Source organism: Anabrus simplex, chromosome 9 (assembly GCF_040414725.1).
Source record: "Anabrus simplex isolate iqAnaSimp1 chromosome 9, ASM4041472v1, whole genome shotgun sequence".
NCBI classification, from domain to species: Eukaryota; Metazoa; Arthropoda; class Insecta; order Orthoptera; family Tettigoniidae; genus Anabrus; species Anabrus simplex.
The window spans coordinates 89,541,146-89,559,590 of record NC_090273.1 but is presented as its reverse complement, the minus strand read 5'-3'; the positions used below and the strand labels follow the sequence as shown (position 1 = coordinate 89,559,590).

General features: G+C 43.8%; 1 protein-coding gene across 2 annotated transcripts in view; it reads right to left on the bottom strand.

Annotated features, from left to right (window-relative positions):
* Positions 1 to 3,679: 3,679 nt before the first annotated feature.
* The window catches only part of LOC136880879 (uncharacterized), a gene marked incomplete in the record, with an annotated part of 321,955 nt that continues 307,189 nt past the window's right edge, over positions 3,680 to 18,445 (bottom strand). The window contains 1 exon segment of one of the 2 annotated variants that reach the window (XM_068229264.1): positions 3,680 to 4,137. In XM_068229264.1, the coding sequence (XP_068085365.1) occupies positions 3,980 to 4,137 (158 nt within the window). 2 annotated transcript variants of the gene reach the window in all.

The following is an 18,445-nucleotide window of genomic DNA, read 5'->3' as shown; positions in this document are numbered from 1 at the left end:
AAGTTCACAGTTTCTCCTGTAGAGGAGTACTTTAAGGTGGAAGATTTAAATGTGCGTCGTGGAGGTGTACCACCCGGTACAATTTAATATATACACAAATGATCAGCCACAGCCTGAAGACACCAAGAGTTTTATCTATGCTGATGACCTTGCTCTTGCTGTCCAGTCAGATAGTTTTGAAGAGATAGAACGCACCCTGAAAGCTGCCCTAGAAGAACTAGGCAACTACTATGATCAAAACAAACTTGTGCCAAACCCGAGCAAAACGCAAGTTTGTGCATTCCATTTACGACATCGACAAGCCAACAGGAAACTCGTGACATGGAATGGAGCTATGCTAGACCACTGCTTCCATTCCAAATACATGGGCATCACTCTCGATTGCAGTCTCACCTTCAAGGTGCACTGCATGAATGTAAAACAAAAGGTCTCTTCCAGGAACACACTACTTAGAAAACTTGTTGGATCTACATGGGGCACAGACCCACAAACTGTTAGAACTACTGCACTAGCCTTATGTTACTCCGTCGGTGAATATGCCTGTCCAGCGTGGTACAAATCTGCCCACACAAAACAGATTGACGTGGCACTCAATGAAAGCTGTAGAATAATTACTGGTGTCCTGAAGCCAACTCCTCTCGAGAAAATCAATTACCTTGCCGGTACTGCTCCTTGTGACGTCAGGAGAGAGGTTGCTGCTAACAACGAAAGGCTTAAAACAAATTTTATGCCTCACATCCACTCTTTGGACCTGCCCAACGAAGACTGACGTCCAGGAAAGCATTTTTAACATCTTCAGAACACCTGGAAGGATCATCGGACAAAGTCAGGATTACCAAATGGAAATAAAAGACCCCTGGCCTTTTGAAATGGATGGAACAACGGGAAGTGTTGCCTCCCGGTCACACCGAGGACTGGTTGACATGGCGGTCCTTAAACAGACTTAGATCTGGAGTGGGTAGAACCAGAGGGAATCTACAGAAATGGAACTTCCCCATCGATACGGCCTTGTGCGACTGTGGTGAACTTCAGACAACTGAACACCTGCTATGTTGTCCCTTGTGTCCATCAAACTGCACAATGGAAGACTTGGTGCTGGCCAATCCAAATGCCCTTGAAGAGGCCAAATTTTTGGGCCGAATTGGTGTGACATCTATATGACATATATTGTTGTAGACCTTTTACTTGTATATATTTGTGTATATAGTTTTTTCTTGTAAATGTAGTATTATTCTATTGTACTTCTGATTTGAATAAAGAAAGAAAGCTACGTCGAACCATCTTGGCGTCCTGGGAATCAGAGTGGCTAGCTATCCGAACTCCCAACAAGCTCACCCTGTGGCTGGGGGTGGTAGAATAACACCCACAGTATCCCCAGCCTGTCCTGAGATGCGACTAGAAGAGGGCCCAGGGGCTCTGAACTTTGGAGCGTGGGTTGGCGACCACGGGGCCTTCAGCTGAGTCCTGGCATTGCTTCCACTTACTTGTGTCAGGCTCCTCACTTTCATCTCTCCTATCCGACCTTTCTTGGTCAACTCTTGTTCTTTTCCGACCCCGACGCTATTAGGTTTGCGAGGGCTAGGGAGTCTTTCATTTTCACGCCCTTCGTGGCCCTTGTCTTCCTTTGGCCGATATCTTCATTTTTCGAAGTGTCGGATCCCTTCCATTTTTCCGTCTGATTAGTGTTATATAGAGGATGGTTGCCTAGTTGTACTTCCTCTTAAAACAATAATCACCACCACCACCTTCCTCTTAAAACAATAATCACGACCACCACCACCTCCCAACAAGCTGAGATCAATTAAGAAGACAACTACTGTGTGGCGATCCTTTTTCAGGCCTTCCTGGAGACAGGCCATAGTACTGTGTAGGCTGAGGATAGGTCAGTTACGATCTACGCAATCTTATCTGCTAAAGAGGGAAGAATCACCCCCCAGTGTGTTGTTGTGGTGCGGACTTCAGCGTGGCCCACATCCTCACAGAGTGCGCTGATCTCTCTGGCCTAAGAAGGAACCTCAGCCTGCAGGAAACCCTTGAACGCATATAGCCGATGACGCAACTACTGCTGATCTCGGCATCCGCTTTATGTGGGACAGTGGATTAAACAAGGGTAGATATATTACAAGTGTACTGTTACTCAAGGAATGCAGGTTCCCATTTGATTCGTTAATAATTGTTTGGCCTAATTCAATAACTATGTTTTATTTTGTACTGTGTTTCCAAATTCCTTTGTTGAATAAATAATTTTGTTTTTATTTTAAATTTCTTTTCCACTAATTTGTTCAGAGAGGATGATTACCTCGTTGTACTTCCTCTTAAAACAAGAATCACCACCACCACCACCACCACCACCACCACCACCACCACCACCACCACCACCACCACCATCACATGCCGACCTCCACGTGCGGCATTTTTTGTTCATCCTGTAGATATCGGTGATTGCCTTTAACAAACTTTTAGAGAAGTACCTCCGTGGTTAGTTCTGCGACCGCATATACATCTAGATCTACACCATGGACCCAAGGTGAACACGGATTTCTCCGTTTAACGGAGATATTTCCAGGACTTCGTTCACCAATATTCAGCCGCAAAACATATCTTCGCGGATGGTTCCAAAATTGGAGATATTGTTGGTTGCTCTTTCGTCACCGATTATATGAGCATGAAGATCTCACTTCCTAGTGTATGTAGTGTGTATACAGCGGACCTTTACGTCATCTTACAAACTCTGCAATATGCATCGTTTGATGGAAGAGACCACTTTCTTATGTGTACCGACTCGTTAAGTTATCTGCAGTCCCTTGAAACCTGTTTCTCGTAACACCCACTGTGCACCAGATTCATGACCTTCTAGTCATGTTAAGTGATGGTGCCACGAAATCGCTTTTGCATGGCTCCCAAGCCACGTTGGGATTGCAGGAAATGAACTTGTGGATAAAGCTGCAAAGGGAGTGACCTATGAATGTACCTGCTAAAGATATTTGTTCTCAGCTACGTCAAAACCATCTTGGCGTCCTGGCAATTGGAGTGGCTAGCTGTGCAAACTCCCAACAACCTGAGAGCAATTAAGAATACAAATACCATGTGGCAGTCCTTTTTCCAACCTTCACGGAAAGTGGCCATTGCACTCTGTAGGCTGAGGATAGATCATGGACGATCTATGCACTCTTAGCTCCTAAAGAGGAAAGTCTCCCCAGTGCATTCATGTGGTGCCAACTCCAGCGTGGCCCTCATCCTTACAGAGTGCGGCGATCTCTCTGGTCTAAGGTGGAACCTCGGCCTGTAGGATATATTCGAACGCATATTAGCTGATGACTCTACTACTGCCGATCTTGTCACCCACTTTATGTGCGACAGTTGATAGATCAAGTGTATGTAAATTACAAGTGTACTGTTTCTCAGGGAACGCTTGTTCCCTTTTGATTCGTTAGTAAGCTTTTGGCTTAATTCTATAATTTTATCTTATTTTGTACTTCGTTTCCAAATTCCTTAGTTGAATATAAATTTTGCTCTTTTAAACTTCTTTTCCACTTCTTTTGTTTAGAGACAATGATTACCTAGTGGTACTTCTTCTTAAAACAAAATTCACCGCTGGAACTACTATGTACAGTTCAAGGATTTAAAACATTACGTTTTAAGCATTTCTTAGCAACATTGTAGTATTGAATACAAATTTTTGTAAAATATAAAACTTAAGTTTACACCTATTCATTCACAGTAGTCATAATAAGTTATATTCCATTGCAACACATAACAAGATTCTTTATTTAAAAGAGGCATTTGAGGAACATGTTTTCAGTTTTGGGTGACAAAGTGTCCTTTGGCATACTGGAAGGCATTGATTTTTATCATGATACAAACTGTATCTAATTAGCATTTTGAAAAGCATATATTAAATAACCATACATGAAAACATAGGCAGTTTTTAAAGTGATGGATGGAATAGGACGTTTGTATGCATACGCAGGTAACATCTCTATAATTCCAGGTGAAATGCTGAACAAATCTTCTCGGGATCGTGAAGGTAGATGGTCCATCGGCTGGTGTAATGTGATAACTCAGTTTTGTATTTAACAAGTAGGTCCTCGTGTTCACGAACCAAGTATGTGTTGTACGTGGGAATGATAGTTATATCTGAAAGCAGATAAAAGCATTTTACAGACACAAACACACAAAAATACAAAGGATAGTTTTATCTATTTAAAAGTACTAAAGCACTGTAATCCAGAGATGCCCATATGATGACTGGTCTACCTTTAAGCTAGCAAGCCATGATAGGTGAAGTCTGCACATGAAATCTGTCAAGCGAATCATTTAGTTTCAAAAGCAGATAAGTCGAAAACACAATATTTTTCAGGAGGCATATAAAACACTCTAGCTCTACTGCATTAAAGAAACTATGGCCAATGTTTTGGTCAAGATAAGAATACATATTTATACAGAAACAAATGATAATTAGTTTAGAGTCTTGTAAATAATTGAGAATTTATTTTGGCTGTATCTGGTTTAGAAACATGCTGCATGGATGTATCCCATTTTGAAATATTTTTTAATAATTACCAATGTCTAACCATATACAAACTCCCCTGTGGGTGGGGGCAGTAGAATACCACCCACGGTATCCCCTGCATGTCGTAAGAGGCGACTAAAAGGGGCCCCAGGGGCTCTGAACTTTGGAGCATGGGTTGGCGACCATGGGGCCCTCAGCTGAGTCCTAGCATTCCTACCACTTACTTATGCCAGGCTCCTCACTTTCATCCCCCTGTGGGTGGGGGCGGTAGAATAACACCCACGGTATCCCCTGCCTGTCGTAAGAGGCGACTAAAGGGGGCCCCAGGGGCTCTGAACTTTGGAGCGTGGGTTGGCGACCACGGGGCCCTTAGCTGAGTCCTGGCATTCCTTCCACTTACTTATGCCAGGCTCCTCACTTTCATCTATCCTTTCTGACCTCCCTTGGTCAGCTCTTGTTCTTTTCCGACCCCGACGCTATTAGGTTTGCGAGGGCTAGGGAGTCTTTAATTTTCACGCCCTTCGTGGCCCTTGTCTCACTTTGGTCGATATCTTCATTTTTCGAAGTGTCGGACCCCTTCCATTTTTTCCCTCTGATTAGTGTTATATAGAGGATGGTTGCCTAGTTGTACTTCCTCATAAAACAATAATCACCACCACCACCTCACTTTCATCTATCCTATCCGACCTCCCTTGGTCAACTCTTGTTCTTTTCTGACCCTGACGCTATTAGGTTTGCGAGGGCTAGGGAGTCTTTCATTTTCATGCCCTTCGTGGCCCTTGTCTTTCTTTGACCGATATCTTCATTTTTCGAAGTGTCGGATCCCTTCCATTTTTTCCCTCTGATTAGTGTTATACAGAGGATGGTTGCCTAGTTGTACTTCCTCTTAAAACAATCACCACTACTCCCAAGGGCTATGAACTTTGGAGAATGGGTTGGCGACCACGGGGCCCTTATCTGAGTGTCGGCATTGCTTCCATTTGTGCCAGGCTCCTCACTTTCATCTATCCTATTCGACCTCCTTCAGTCAACTCTTGTTCTTTTCTGCCCCTATGCTATTAGGTTTGCAAGGGCTAGGGAGTCTTTAATTTTCACGCCCTTTGTAGCCCTTGTCTTCCTTTCGCTGATATCTTCAGTTTTCAAAGTGTTGGATCCCTTAAATTTTTTCACTCTGATTAGTCTTATATAGAGGATGGTTGCCTAGTTGTACTTCTTCCATCACATCCCTCATTCTCTAGCTTATCTGAAGGACTATTTTCAGTTCTGAGAAGGAATGAATGAGGTGATATAAGTTCTGTTGAATTTTTTTGTAGTATACCAGAATACTTTCGACATGTTTGTGATGCTCAGTAACTTATTGTACATCTGATTTGTCACGTGTGCTGTGAGAGTTTATATACCATATTTGACCTAATGCAAATACATTTTGGATCATTTAAAGTTGTATTCAATTTTATCACTAAAAATTGTCGGACACTCTGTACCACACGTGCCAATTTATCTGGGACTTGCACAAGATACAACTTTGAGATGTTTCCAAAGGACAAGATAACAAGCATGCAATTAAAATTTTAAATTTGGATGGTTTAAAAAATTCTAAAGGAAACTCCTGTGGGGTCATTAGGCAAATTTTGCCGTAATATGGCCTCTTAATTCGATGTCTTGCCCTCTATATTTACTGACAGGATTATTATCTTTGGTCCTGAAAAGGACCCTTTGAAATGTTTATTAACCATACTGATTAGTAATAGTGCTACTGCAGTGAGAGAATCAACTGTCTAGGAATAGTCCTTGTCCGTTGCCCAGGAGACACCTCGATGTACAGCAATATCACATGTAAATACACCCTTCTGGGAGGTTTCTCTCGACTGATGTCCAGGGACAGTTTTATGCACTCCTCATCCACTGCTAGTGCAGATGCAACGAAGTCCAGACTTCTATTCTGGAATCAGAAGATCCCTTTTCATCCAGAACGCTCGAAATTGGAGGAAAAGCTTCCTCCTGGTCATGAAGAAACATGGACTACATGGAAGGCACTGAACAGACTAAGAGAAGGCGTTGGAAGATCAAAGGACAATATGAAGAAATGAGGCCTCCTGAAGGGGGATCAGACTCTATGTGAATGCGGCGGGGTACAAACAACAAGGCACCTTATTAATTGCCCTCTATGCCCTGTTAAATGCACAGAACTTGATCTTGCACAGGCCAGTATCAGTGCTACTAACGTTGCCAAATTCTGGGCTGATATTTTGTAAATAACTGTTTAATTTTATGTAATATTATAATTTCATATATTTTATCTAATTTGCAATCTGTAATCTATATTGTGCTACTGACATGAATAAATAAATAAATAAATAAATACATAAATAAATAAATAAATAAATAAATAAGTAAATAAATAAATAAATAAATAAATAAATAAATAAATAAATAAATAAATAAATAAATAAATAAATAAATAAATAATTTTGCCGTGCCATTTCTGGTTGCAACAGGCAGCACGTGTTACCTTAGGGATGCGTCTCGCAGGGTGTCTTAATTCTGGCTTCGGCATCATGTAGCACGGATGTGTTGTCTAGGAGCTTTATGGGATATCTGCCTTCTCGAGGTAAGCAAATCTTAAATTTCCTAATTTTCACGCCCTTCGTAGCCCTTGTCTTCCTTTGGACGATACCTTCATTCTTCAAAGTGTCGGATCCCTTCAATTTTTTCCCTCAGGTTAGTGTTATATAGAGGATGGTTGCCTAGCTGTACTTCCTCATAAAATAATAATCACCACCACCACTGATTAGTGTTATATAGAGGATGGTTGCCCAGTTGTACTTCTTCTTAAAACAATAATCACCAACACCACCTCCCCTGTGGGTGGGGGCAGTAGAATAACGCCCACGGTATCCCCTGCCTGTCGTAAGAGGTGACTAAAAGGGGCCCCAGGGGCTCTGTACTTTGGAGCATGGGTTGGCGACCATGGGGCCCTTAGCTGAGTCCTGGCATTGCTTCCAGTTACTTGTGCCAGGCTCCTCACTTTCATCTATCCTATCCGACCTCTCTTGGTCAACTCTTGTTCTTTTCCGACCCCGACGCTATTAGGTTTGCGAGGGCTAGGGAGTCCTTCATTTTCACGCCCTTCGTGGCCGTTGTCTTCCTTTGGCCGGTCTTCATTTTTCGAAGTGTCAGACCCCTTCCATTTTTTTCTCTCTGATTACTATTATATAGAGGATGGTTGCCTAGTTGTACTTCCTCTTAAAACAATAATCACCACCAACACCACCACCACATCCTTGGTCAACTCTTGTTCTCTTCCGACCCCGACGCTATTAGGTTTCTGAGGGCCCTTCGTGGCCCTTATCTTTCTTTGGCCGATACCTTCATTTTTCGAAGTGTCGGACCCCTTCCATTCTTTCTCTCCGATTAGTATTATATAGAGGATGGTTGCCTAGCTGTACTTCCTCTTAAAACAATAAGCACTGCCACCACTCCCTCGAATTAAAGAGTATTCTAAGGGCATTAATGCAGTGAAGAACAACCTCCCAACATGAACGGAAAAGCTCTAGTCCCTTCAATTTCCCAGGACTGTATAGCATGGCGTTCGGCCTATCAGCAGTAAGGTTATGTGAACGAATCGGATCCACGAAATGTCACTGTAATATTTGTCCCAAATGGAAGATAAAAAGTTCTTTTACTCAAATAAAGTGTAAAATCTGTGGTAAATTAAAAAATACTATTGTTACTGGAGAAATATCTAGAGAAATATGAATACGTACTTACGGGCTGTAGACAGGACTCCCTTATGTTGCATTCTGCTGCTGGTGCCATTTTTTGTTTCTTTCTTGAGGTCCAGGGCTAGCACCAAAAATGGGAGTGCTATGTCTATGAATTCTCATTATCTTTGACTACGTGACAAGTGCAGGCAATTCAAACAGCAAAATAGCACAATGTCTGGACCAATAAATATATTACTTTTTGGTTTGTAGCACTTAGAGCAATTAAAGGCACAATTACCCCAAGTGACAGCACCAAAGGTCTGACCATACACCAAAGGCACGGTTCAGATACATGGAAACGTGCTAGACAAAGACAAATAAAAGGAAAAAAGGCACTTACCATGAGGAGAAAACAGAGCCCCCAAAGGAGCGGATAAAGTACCCCTGGTCATATCAAATTATCACCCCTTAAAGGAAAACACCAACACCTTGGGGAACAAAGATATTTAATCAGCAAAATTAAGAAATTAACCAAATAGAAACAAATATCCTCGCTGGAAAAATAAAATTTAAAATTTAAACTCAAACCAAAACCCTACAGTCAACCGTTAACAAAGAAATGAATTATTTAGTTTTTAAAGGACTTAGTAAGACTATGTATATTAATGAAACACCTCATCAACTCATAAGGTTTCTTACAAACCAAAAGGTTTCTTTGCCCAGTACCAAAGTTTTTCAAACAACATTTCAACCATGAAAGACAACCTTGACAGAAACAGTTTTTTTTAATATTGATACTGAAAACCTTGTTTTGGATGTATCCAACCGAGCCCCTACAAGGATGGGTAGGTATTACGTACACTTTTCTCAAAATAAAATAATAATAATAATAAAAATAATAAGCTCCACGACACCGGGGGGAAAAATCAGCAGAAGGAAAAATTAAAATCCCAAAGAAAAATAAAAGGAACCAAGGTAATCCGCGCACAAGGCAGAAATCATCACAGGCACATCAAATACAAATCATCAAACCCATTACAACAACATCAACAACCTTAGCATTCCCATGGCAACGACCAACAATGGGTCAAGGGAAGGAAGGGGCCAATCACAGGCCGCAAAACAACAATAGGAGAAACTCACGAAGGACAATAGAAAACCGGGCGCAGAAAATTACCCAAATACCAATAAAAGAAGAATATAATTAATTTAATTTAAATATAAAATTAAACAGAGAAGCAAGAAAAGAAAAGGGAACCGGGACAGAATGTACACGTAACACCTACATCCCTGGAGCGACTCGCTTGTTAAATTATTCCAGTTAAATAATAGCCTTTTACCACAAAACTTCTAGGCCTAGAAAACCATTAATAAGCATCAAGTTTCCAAATTACGTTTTCGAAGAATCCAAAACAAATTCGTTCACATAGCACACAAGTCCCAAGTTAACAGACGTAATTACGCATGCTATAAGTTCCAATTAACAAGCCAAAGATTCGAAATTCCACAAGGCAAGACTTAGTTTTTAAGTGATGCAAATCACTTCGTGTCGCACACACTTTCTTCACATAGGGAAATTTTCAGGTCTTTCACAATAAATCAGTAAAAGTTTAGTTGGAACAACACTTACAGTTTTATCCAGATGAAGTTGTGAGGTCGGCTTCGGTAGTATATTCTACTTACATATTTTGAAGAAATGCATAACATACAATTTCCAGGCGAGGAATTTTAAACCAAAACAACTTGCAGTTTTTCACCAGGGCAAAGCCCTACGTATGTAACCTTAACAAGGCTCGAACATTTTTGGAGAAATCATCTCGCTAGGGAGAGAGAAGCCACACACGTCCATCTCCTTCTTCTCACCAAACAGCAATGGGGTCTTCCCAAGATTCCACAGTGCACACAGCCACAGCGATCACATGTACACAGAGGGTAAGCGACCAAGTGGAAACGTACCTCGCGAGGTAGTACATACCTACGCCACAAGAGTGCAGGAGAATACAGTAAGGCACAGACAGGACGTGCATATAGTCAGCTGGGCAACGAATAACCTTTCCAGCGGCGAAGTTTCCAGTTATAAGTTTTGAAAAGAAGAAATAACGAAGCGGCGAACCACTTTTTAAGAACACAGTTTTTCTACAGCCATGTGGCTAGTTCAAAAATATTTACCGAGAGGGAAAAATTGTTACGCAGGTAACAGGTTGAAAGGAAAATGGCATGATTTCTGGACCAATAAATGTATCACTTAATGAATGAGGGCACAAAAACGAATCCCCCTCTAGGGACACCATGACCTTGAAATCGGTGTGGGGGCTTGTGTGCTTGTTGATCCCGAGGGCTGTGCCAGCTCAGGGTTACCCATGCTGGATAGGCCTCGGTGTAGGGCCAGACTAACAAGGTGTCCCCCGAGTTGCTTGAGAGGTGTCTGTGCTCTTTAAATTTCATAACTATTTCTACCCTTCTGTCCTCACCTTCTTAAATTTCATTCCTCTTCCTCTCTAGCCAGCCTCTCTGCCTCGGGTAGAATAAACGATAAGAAAAATTAGAATAGGTAAAATAGGTTAGTATGGAGGTTTTATCCTCCCCCAATTGCAAGTTTCGGGTCGTGGCGAGGTGATGCATGGCTACTGAGAGAGTAGTTCTTAGCGGCCCACCCCAATCACAAGTTTCGGGTCGTGGCGAGGTGATGCATGGCTACTGGGAGAGTAGTTCCTAGCGACCCACCTCAAGATACCGGGCGCCCTCTGGAGTATATAGCCTTGCCTTCGGTACGTCAGGGCTCTGCTGAAGGTCGACCTTTTATATCCCGGGTACTCGTGGGACATGAATGGTTTTTGAGTTTGGTTGTGATTCTTCTTCGAAGGCTGCAGGCCTTAAAAATGCGTCCTTTAATTGTTCAGTTAGGAAACGTAAACGTTTCAATCGTGTTGACCTGTGTAATAAGGAAGATTCTGAAGAGCGCCTGCCACGATTTCTGGTTGCGACCAGAGTCGATGGACAGAGCTTTCTTCAAGAGAACCCGTTCCTGATAAGCAATGCTGTGGAAGGTCTTGTTGGTGAAGTAGATGAAATGAGGAAATTGCGGGATGGTAGCGTACTCATTAAGACCAGTACGCTCGTACAGAGTAAAACGTTATTGGAAGCCACAATGTTTGGATCAGTGCCAGTTAAGATTGAGAGCCACAAGTCCCTTAACTCCTGCAAAGGAGTTATCTTTCATAGGGATTTGATTAAGGCCTCCGATGATGACCTTATCCGGAGCCTTGCTCGTAGAGGTGTATCCGACGTTAAACGTCTTAAGAGGCGTGTCGGTGATAACCTCTACGACACGGGGGCTTTCATCTTAACATTCGATCTCGAGAAACTGCCCGAACGTATTAAGGTATCCATGTATACACTCACTGTTCGACCATATTTTCCTTCTCCTATGAGGTGCTACAACTGCCAGCGTTTTGGGCCCCAGGGGCTCTGAACTTTGGAGCGTGGGTTGGCGACTACGGGGCCCTCAGCTGAGTCCTGGCATTGCTTCCACTTACTTGTGCAGGCTCCTCACTTTCATCTATCCTATCCGACCTCTTTTGGTCAACTCTTGTTCTTTTCCAACCCCGATGCTATTAGGTTTGCGAGGGCTAGGGAGTCTTTCATTTTCACGCCCTTCGTGGCCCTTGTCTTACTTTGGCCGATATCTTCATTTTTCGAAGGGTCGGACCCCTTCCATATTTTCCCTCTGATTAGTGTTATATAGAGGATGGTTGCCTAGTTGTACTTCCTCTTAAAATAATAATCACCACCACCACCAGCGTTTTGGCCACACCTCACCACGCTGCCAGGGATCAGCAATATGCGGGGCATGTGGAAAAGCGGCGCATGCCGGTGCGGACTGCACACCACCACCAGTGTGTGTTAATTGCACTGGCGAGCACGCCCCTCGATCCAAGGAATGCCCTACATTTAAAAAGGAGAAAAAGATAGAGGAGATTAAGACTCTGGATAAACTTTCTTATACAGAGGCACGGAAGAAGCATAAATCAATGGCTCCTCCGGAATTCTCCGTCTCCTTTGCAGAGAAGGCTTCTAGTGTACGCATAAATCCCGTAAGTTTTGTACCCTCTGTCCCACCATCAACTCTGCAAACATCCAGTAATCAACAAGTAAACATCAAACCACAGGTTAAACAGACAGCAAGTACGTCATTGCCGAAGACGTCCGGGAAAAATTCTTCCCAGACACATTCGGCTGGGAAGTCCTCCCCCACAAGGGCGGGGGAAAAGACTTCCCCAAAAAATGCTGGAAAATCACCTTCCAGCCATCCTTCAACTGGCCCGAAAAAGGAGGAGAAAGGGAAGCCTAAATGCTCCCCTACAGGTTTGGAGAAGAAACCTTCTCCAACGAGACTGGGGATCCCAGGATCTCCAAAACAGCCTGGCAAGTCATCTGCCAGTCCTCCTCCGAAGTGTTCGAAAACGGTGGGTAAGAGCGAGAGGCCCCGACGTCCTCTTGTTCGATCTCTTTCTAGAGAACCTACTTCTCCCAAGAAAAAGGCCCACTGTCCCCGATCAATGAGATCACCGTCCGTGGAGGGTCCAGTCACCGCGCCTCCTTCTTCTGAGGAGACAATGGAGACTGAACCACTCATTGTCGTGGATGGTGACGACAATACTGACAACAACGGGGGAGAATGGCAAGTAGTTGACAAAAAGAAGGGCAAGCAATTGTCCTAATTTCGACTACCAATCCACACAATGCCACTATTGCAGTGGAACTGCAGTAGTTACCACTGTCGCCTAGCTGAGTTACGTCAACTGATATCCGTCTATGCGGCCTCCATAGTCTGTCTACAGGAATCTCGTTTGAGACCTGGACACGACACGACTATGAGAGGATATCGTCTTTATTCCAAAGACACAGTAGCTGTGGATGGCGCGGCAACTGGGGGCGTTTGTACCCTAGTTCGCTCCGACATCTTCAGCGAAGAAGTACCGCTCTGTACTCAGCTAGATGCAGTTGCAGTTCGCACTCCGTTGCCAGTAATGACAACGATTTGCAACGTGTACTTTCCACCGGATTATAACCTTGATATGCATGCACTACAAGATTTGATCGCTCAGTTGCCTCCTCCTTTCCTCATGCTGGGGGATGTGAACGCCCGTAACACACTATGGGGTTCTCCGTCTTCCTGTTCTAGGGGGAGGAAGCTCGAGCGAATGATCAATCTATTTGATCTTTGTGTGCTCAATGCAGGGGAACCGACACATTTCAGTAGCGCGCATGGCACATTCTCACACCTGGATGTCACTTTGTGTAGCCGTGCGCTAGTTCCCCTGCTACGGTGGCAAGTTCATGACGACCTCTGTGATAGTGACCACTTCCCGATAATTCTGTCTCTCTTGAATCAAAGACAGTCCGAAGTACCCAAGCGCTGGTTACTTCGGCGGGCAAATTGGCCAGAATTTACAAAACGCGCAGTGATGGCTGATGATATGCTGGAGTCTGTTGACGACCACGTCTCTTCCATTACTACTGGAATTTTGGCTGCTGCAGAGGAAACAATTCCTTCCTCGTCTGGTATTCGTCGCCGGAAACAGGTCCCATGGTGGACGGACGAAATTGCAGCAGCCATACGTGATCGCCGACGGGCTTCTAAGCATTATCGTTGGAATCCTACAATGGCCAATCATATCGCATTTAAGCATCTGCGCGCGAGGGCCCGTTTTTTGATTCGAGAAAGTAAGAAAGCTACGTGGGAAAAGTATGTGTCATCCATCACGGCACATACTCCGTCATCACAAGTGTGGACAAAACTCCGCCGTATTGTCGGAATACAGAATGTGCCCTCAGTACCCGGAATCTCCATGAATGGAGATATAGTTAAGATTCCTTCAGTCATTGCAGACCACATCGCGTCACATTTCGCAGATACGTCCAGCTCTAGGAGATACGACCCTGCATTTCTTCCAATTAAGCGCGACGCAGAGGCCCACCATCTCTCTTTTGCCTCTAGTGCTTCGCATCCCTACAACGTGGCCTTCACGGAGTGGGAGTTGCGAAGTGCACTTGCGCTATGCAGAGATACGGCTCCTGGACCGGACAAAATCCATAATCAAATGCTTAAGCATTTGAGTGACAGATGTCTCAAGGATATCCTCACCCTATTCAACAGAATATGGAGTGAGGGAGTGTTTCCATCTCAATGGCGTGAGGGAATTGTAATACCAATTCCCAAGCCAGGTAAGGATCCAAAACTTCTGGATAGTTATAGGCCAATATGCCTTACAAGTGGCCTCTGTAAGCTATTTGAAAGGATGGTTAATCGGCGTCTTGTGTGGGCCATGGAAAGGGAGGGCCTCTTGTCTAACTACCAGTGTGGTTTTCGCTCTCATCGGTCTGCCACTGATCATCTGGTCAGACTGGAGAGCGCCATTCAGGAGGCCTTTCTCCGGAAGGAACACCTAGTCGCCGTGTTTTTTGACCTGGAAAAAGCTTACGATACTACCTGGCGATATGGGATTCTCTCCACTCTACACCAGTGGGGATTTCGGGGAAATTTGCCAACGTTTATTGAGAACTTCATGTCCCTCCGTCTCTTTCGAGTCCGAGTAGGGAATGCATTTTCTCAATATTATGTTCAGGAAAATGGAGTACCTCAGGGATCGGTACTGAGTGTCACGCTGTTCGCAATCGCCATCAACGGCATAGTTGCCGCTGCTGGGCCCGCAGTCGTTCCATCGCTGTATGTAGACGACTTAGCTCTACATTACAGCTCCGGAAGGGTGGCGTTTGCAGAGAGACAGCTACAGCAAGCTATTAACCGAGTCGACAGATGGGCCCTGCGACATGGTTTTCGATTTTCAGCAGCGAAAACCTCAGTTGTACACTTCTGTCGACGTCAGCCTGTGCATCCCGAACCAGAGCTCCGCTTGCGAAACAGTATCTTACCAGTGGTTGACACCAGCAAATTCCTGGGTCTCCATTTTGATAAGAGACTTACGTGGCAGCCCCACATCCGTCAGTTAAAGGTTGCCTGCATGAAGAGACTTAACATGCTTAAGTTTCTCAGCGGCACTTCGTGGGGGGCTGACCGTGCGGTACTGCTACGATTTTACACGGCGACGATCCTCTCCTGAATTGACTATGGAAGTGCGGCTTATGGCTCAGCATCAAAATCTACGCTGAGCCTTTTAGACAGTATTCACCATAGTGGAGTAAGGCTGGCAACGGGTGCTTTCCGTACTAGCCCCATTCCCAGCCTGCTCGCTGAAGCGGGAGTTCCACCTTTACGGATAAGGAGGCAGCAGTTACTCCTAACGTACGCTGCCAAAATTCGTGAAATGCCGCTACATCCAAGCTATCAATGCATCTATCGCACCCAATACCACCAGCGGTGCCAAGACCGGCCGAATGCCACACGGCCGGTTGGGTTTCGGATTGATAGCTTGTGTCATGATGTGAATATTGATATCGGTGGTTGTCTTGAACTAACTCATAGCGAGGTACCTCTGTGGTTGGTTCCGAGACCGGATATACGTCTAGATCTGCTCCGTGGACCCAAGGTGAACACGGATTCTTCCGTTCATCGGAGGTATTTCCAGGACTTTGTTCACCAATATCCGGCCGCAAGACTTATCTTCACGGATGGTTCTAAAATCGGAGATAATGTTGGTTGCTCTTTTGTCATTGATGATATGAGTACGAAGATCTCGCTCCCTAAAGTATGTAGCGTGTATACTGCAGAGCTTTACGCCATCTTAGAGGCTCTGCAGTTTGCACTGCGTGACGAAGGAAGCCACTTTCTGTTGTGTACCGATTCGTTAAGCTCTCTGCAGTCTATTGAAACCTGTTTCTCGCAACACCCACTGGTGCAGCAGATACATGACCTTCTAGCCAGGTTAAGCGATGCTAGCACCAGAATTACTTTCGCGTGGCTTCCAAGCCACGTTGGAATTGCGGGAAACGAACTTGCGGACGAAGCAGCAAAGGAAGCTGCACTTTTACCTCCAAGACCCGTCAATGTACCTGCTAAGGATATTTGTTCTCAGCTACGTCGAACCATCTTGGCGTTTTGGGAATCGGAGTGGCTAGATATCCGAACTCCCAACAAGCTGAGAGCAATTAAGAAGACAACTACCGTGTGGCGGTCCTCTTTCCGACCTTCACGGAGAGAGGCCATAGTACTGTGCAGGCTGAGGATAGGTCATTTACGATCCACGCACTCTTATCTCCTAAAGAGGGAAGACCCCCCAGTGTGTTCTTGTGGTGGCGAATTTACCGTGGCCCACATCCTCACAGAGTGCGCCGATCTCTCTGGCCTAAGACGGAGCCTCGGCCTGCAGGAAACACTCGAACGCATACTAGCCGATGACGCGACTACTGCTGATCTCGTCATCCGCTTTATGTGCGACAGTGGACTTATCAAGGGTATGTAAATTACAAGTGGTTTGTTACTCAGGGAACGTACGTTCCCTTTTGATATGTTAGTAATCCTTTTGGCCTAGTTTTGTAATAATTTTTTTGTTTTATTTTGTACTGCGTTTCCGAAATCCTTTGTTGAATAAATAATTTTGTTTTATATTTTAAATTTCTTTTGCACTTATTTGTTCAGAGAGGATGATTACCTCGTTGTACTTCCTCTTAAAACAAAAATCACCACCACCACCACCACCACCACCACCACCACAAAAACGAATAATCAACATGAAGAAAATGACACCTAATTAATTCAAACCAATTCAGTAAGCAAAGACATCACACACGAGTGTTAAACAAACAAAACACATATGGAAGAGCTGCAAAGAAGCAGAAAAAAATAGCTGTAAGGTAGTAAAGTATGTATCCATATTATTCTCTACAAGTAAAATATTTTGTACAATTTCTTAATTTACAACAGGTTTTACACTTTATTTGAGTAAAAGCAATTATTATCTTCCATTTGGGACAAATATTACAGTGACATTTCATGGATCCTATTCGTTCACGTAACCCAGCAGTAACTAGTAAGATTTCTTTGAATGTGCATCTGAACATTTTATATGGATCTTCAAGGAATTTGACAGGAATTTGCTCAGAGGGAATTGTTTGGAACTGGTAAATGAGAGATGAACAAATTGAGGTATTTGGAATACAGAATTTTTATTACTTTGTAAGAGAGGTGAGGATAACAGAGATTCTAACGTTTTTGTAGATTAACCATTGAAGCTTGAGAGCTGAATGCGATAATACTCTCAAAGTTCAATCCCAAATTTGTTATTGATTCTCCCGGAGAGATACTTTTCTCATTTCCTTAGTAAGTTGAGATATCTTCACCAGTGAGCTTACCTTTATCAATATTTATACATATTGACTTAGACAGATTAATATTTAAACCTATCTCATAGAATCCTTGAATTGCCATTTGTGCAAGTTCTAGGGCAGATTGTTTACCTTTGCCGATGATGATGGCATCATCCACAAAGCCTAAGACAGTTAACAGCTTCAGGTCAACTGTTACGGAAAATTGATTATTTGTTGCCACAGGTTCCTCATTGAGTCGTTCCAATATATGATCTGTTGCAAGGTTGTATAATGCTGGAGATAGAGGAGATCCTGCAAAATGCCTCTTCTATGTGGTATTGGCTTGGTTTTAAACTGGTTACATTCAATTTCTGTTTGATCTCTTTCTTGTAAAGAGGCACCACAGCAGAAAGCTTTGAGGGAGCAGCAGAACTTTCCAGTCTTCTTCTAAGATGTTCATGGCCTTGTTGTCAAATGCTTTATGATTATAAATTCTCCATTGGGTGGGGGCGGTAGAATAACATTCACGGTATCCCCTGCCTGTCGTAAGAGGAGACTAAGATGCCCCAGGGACTCTGAACTTTGGAGTGTGGGTTGGCAACAATGGGGGGGGGGGGCCTTAGCTGAGTCTTGGCATTGCTTCCACTTGCTTGTGCCGGGCTCCTCACTTTCATCTAACCTATCCGACCTCTCTTGGTCAACTCTTGTTCTTTTAGGACCCTGACTCTATTAGAATTGCGAGGGCTAGGGAGTCTTTCATTTTCACACCCTTCATGGCCCTTGTCTTCCTTTGGCTGATATCTTCATTTTTTAGTGTTGGAGCCCTTCTATTTTTTCCCTCTGAATAGTGGTATATAGCGGATGGTTGCCTAGTTGTACTCCCTCTTAAAACAATAATCACCACCACCACCCACCACTTATGATTACCAAGAAAAATTATAGCACTGCTGCTATTCTT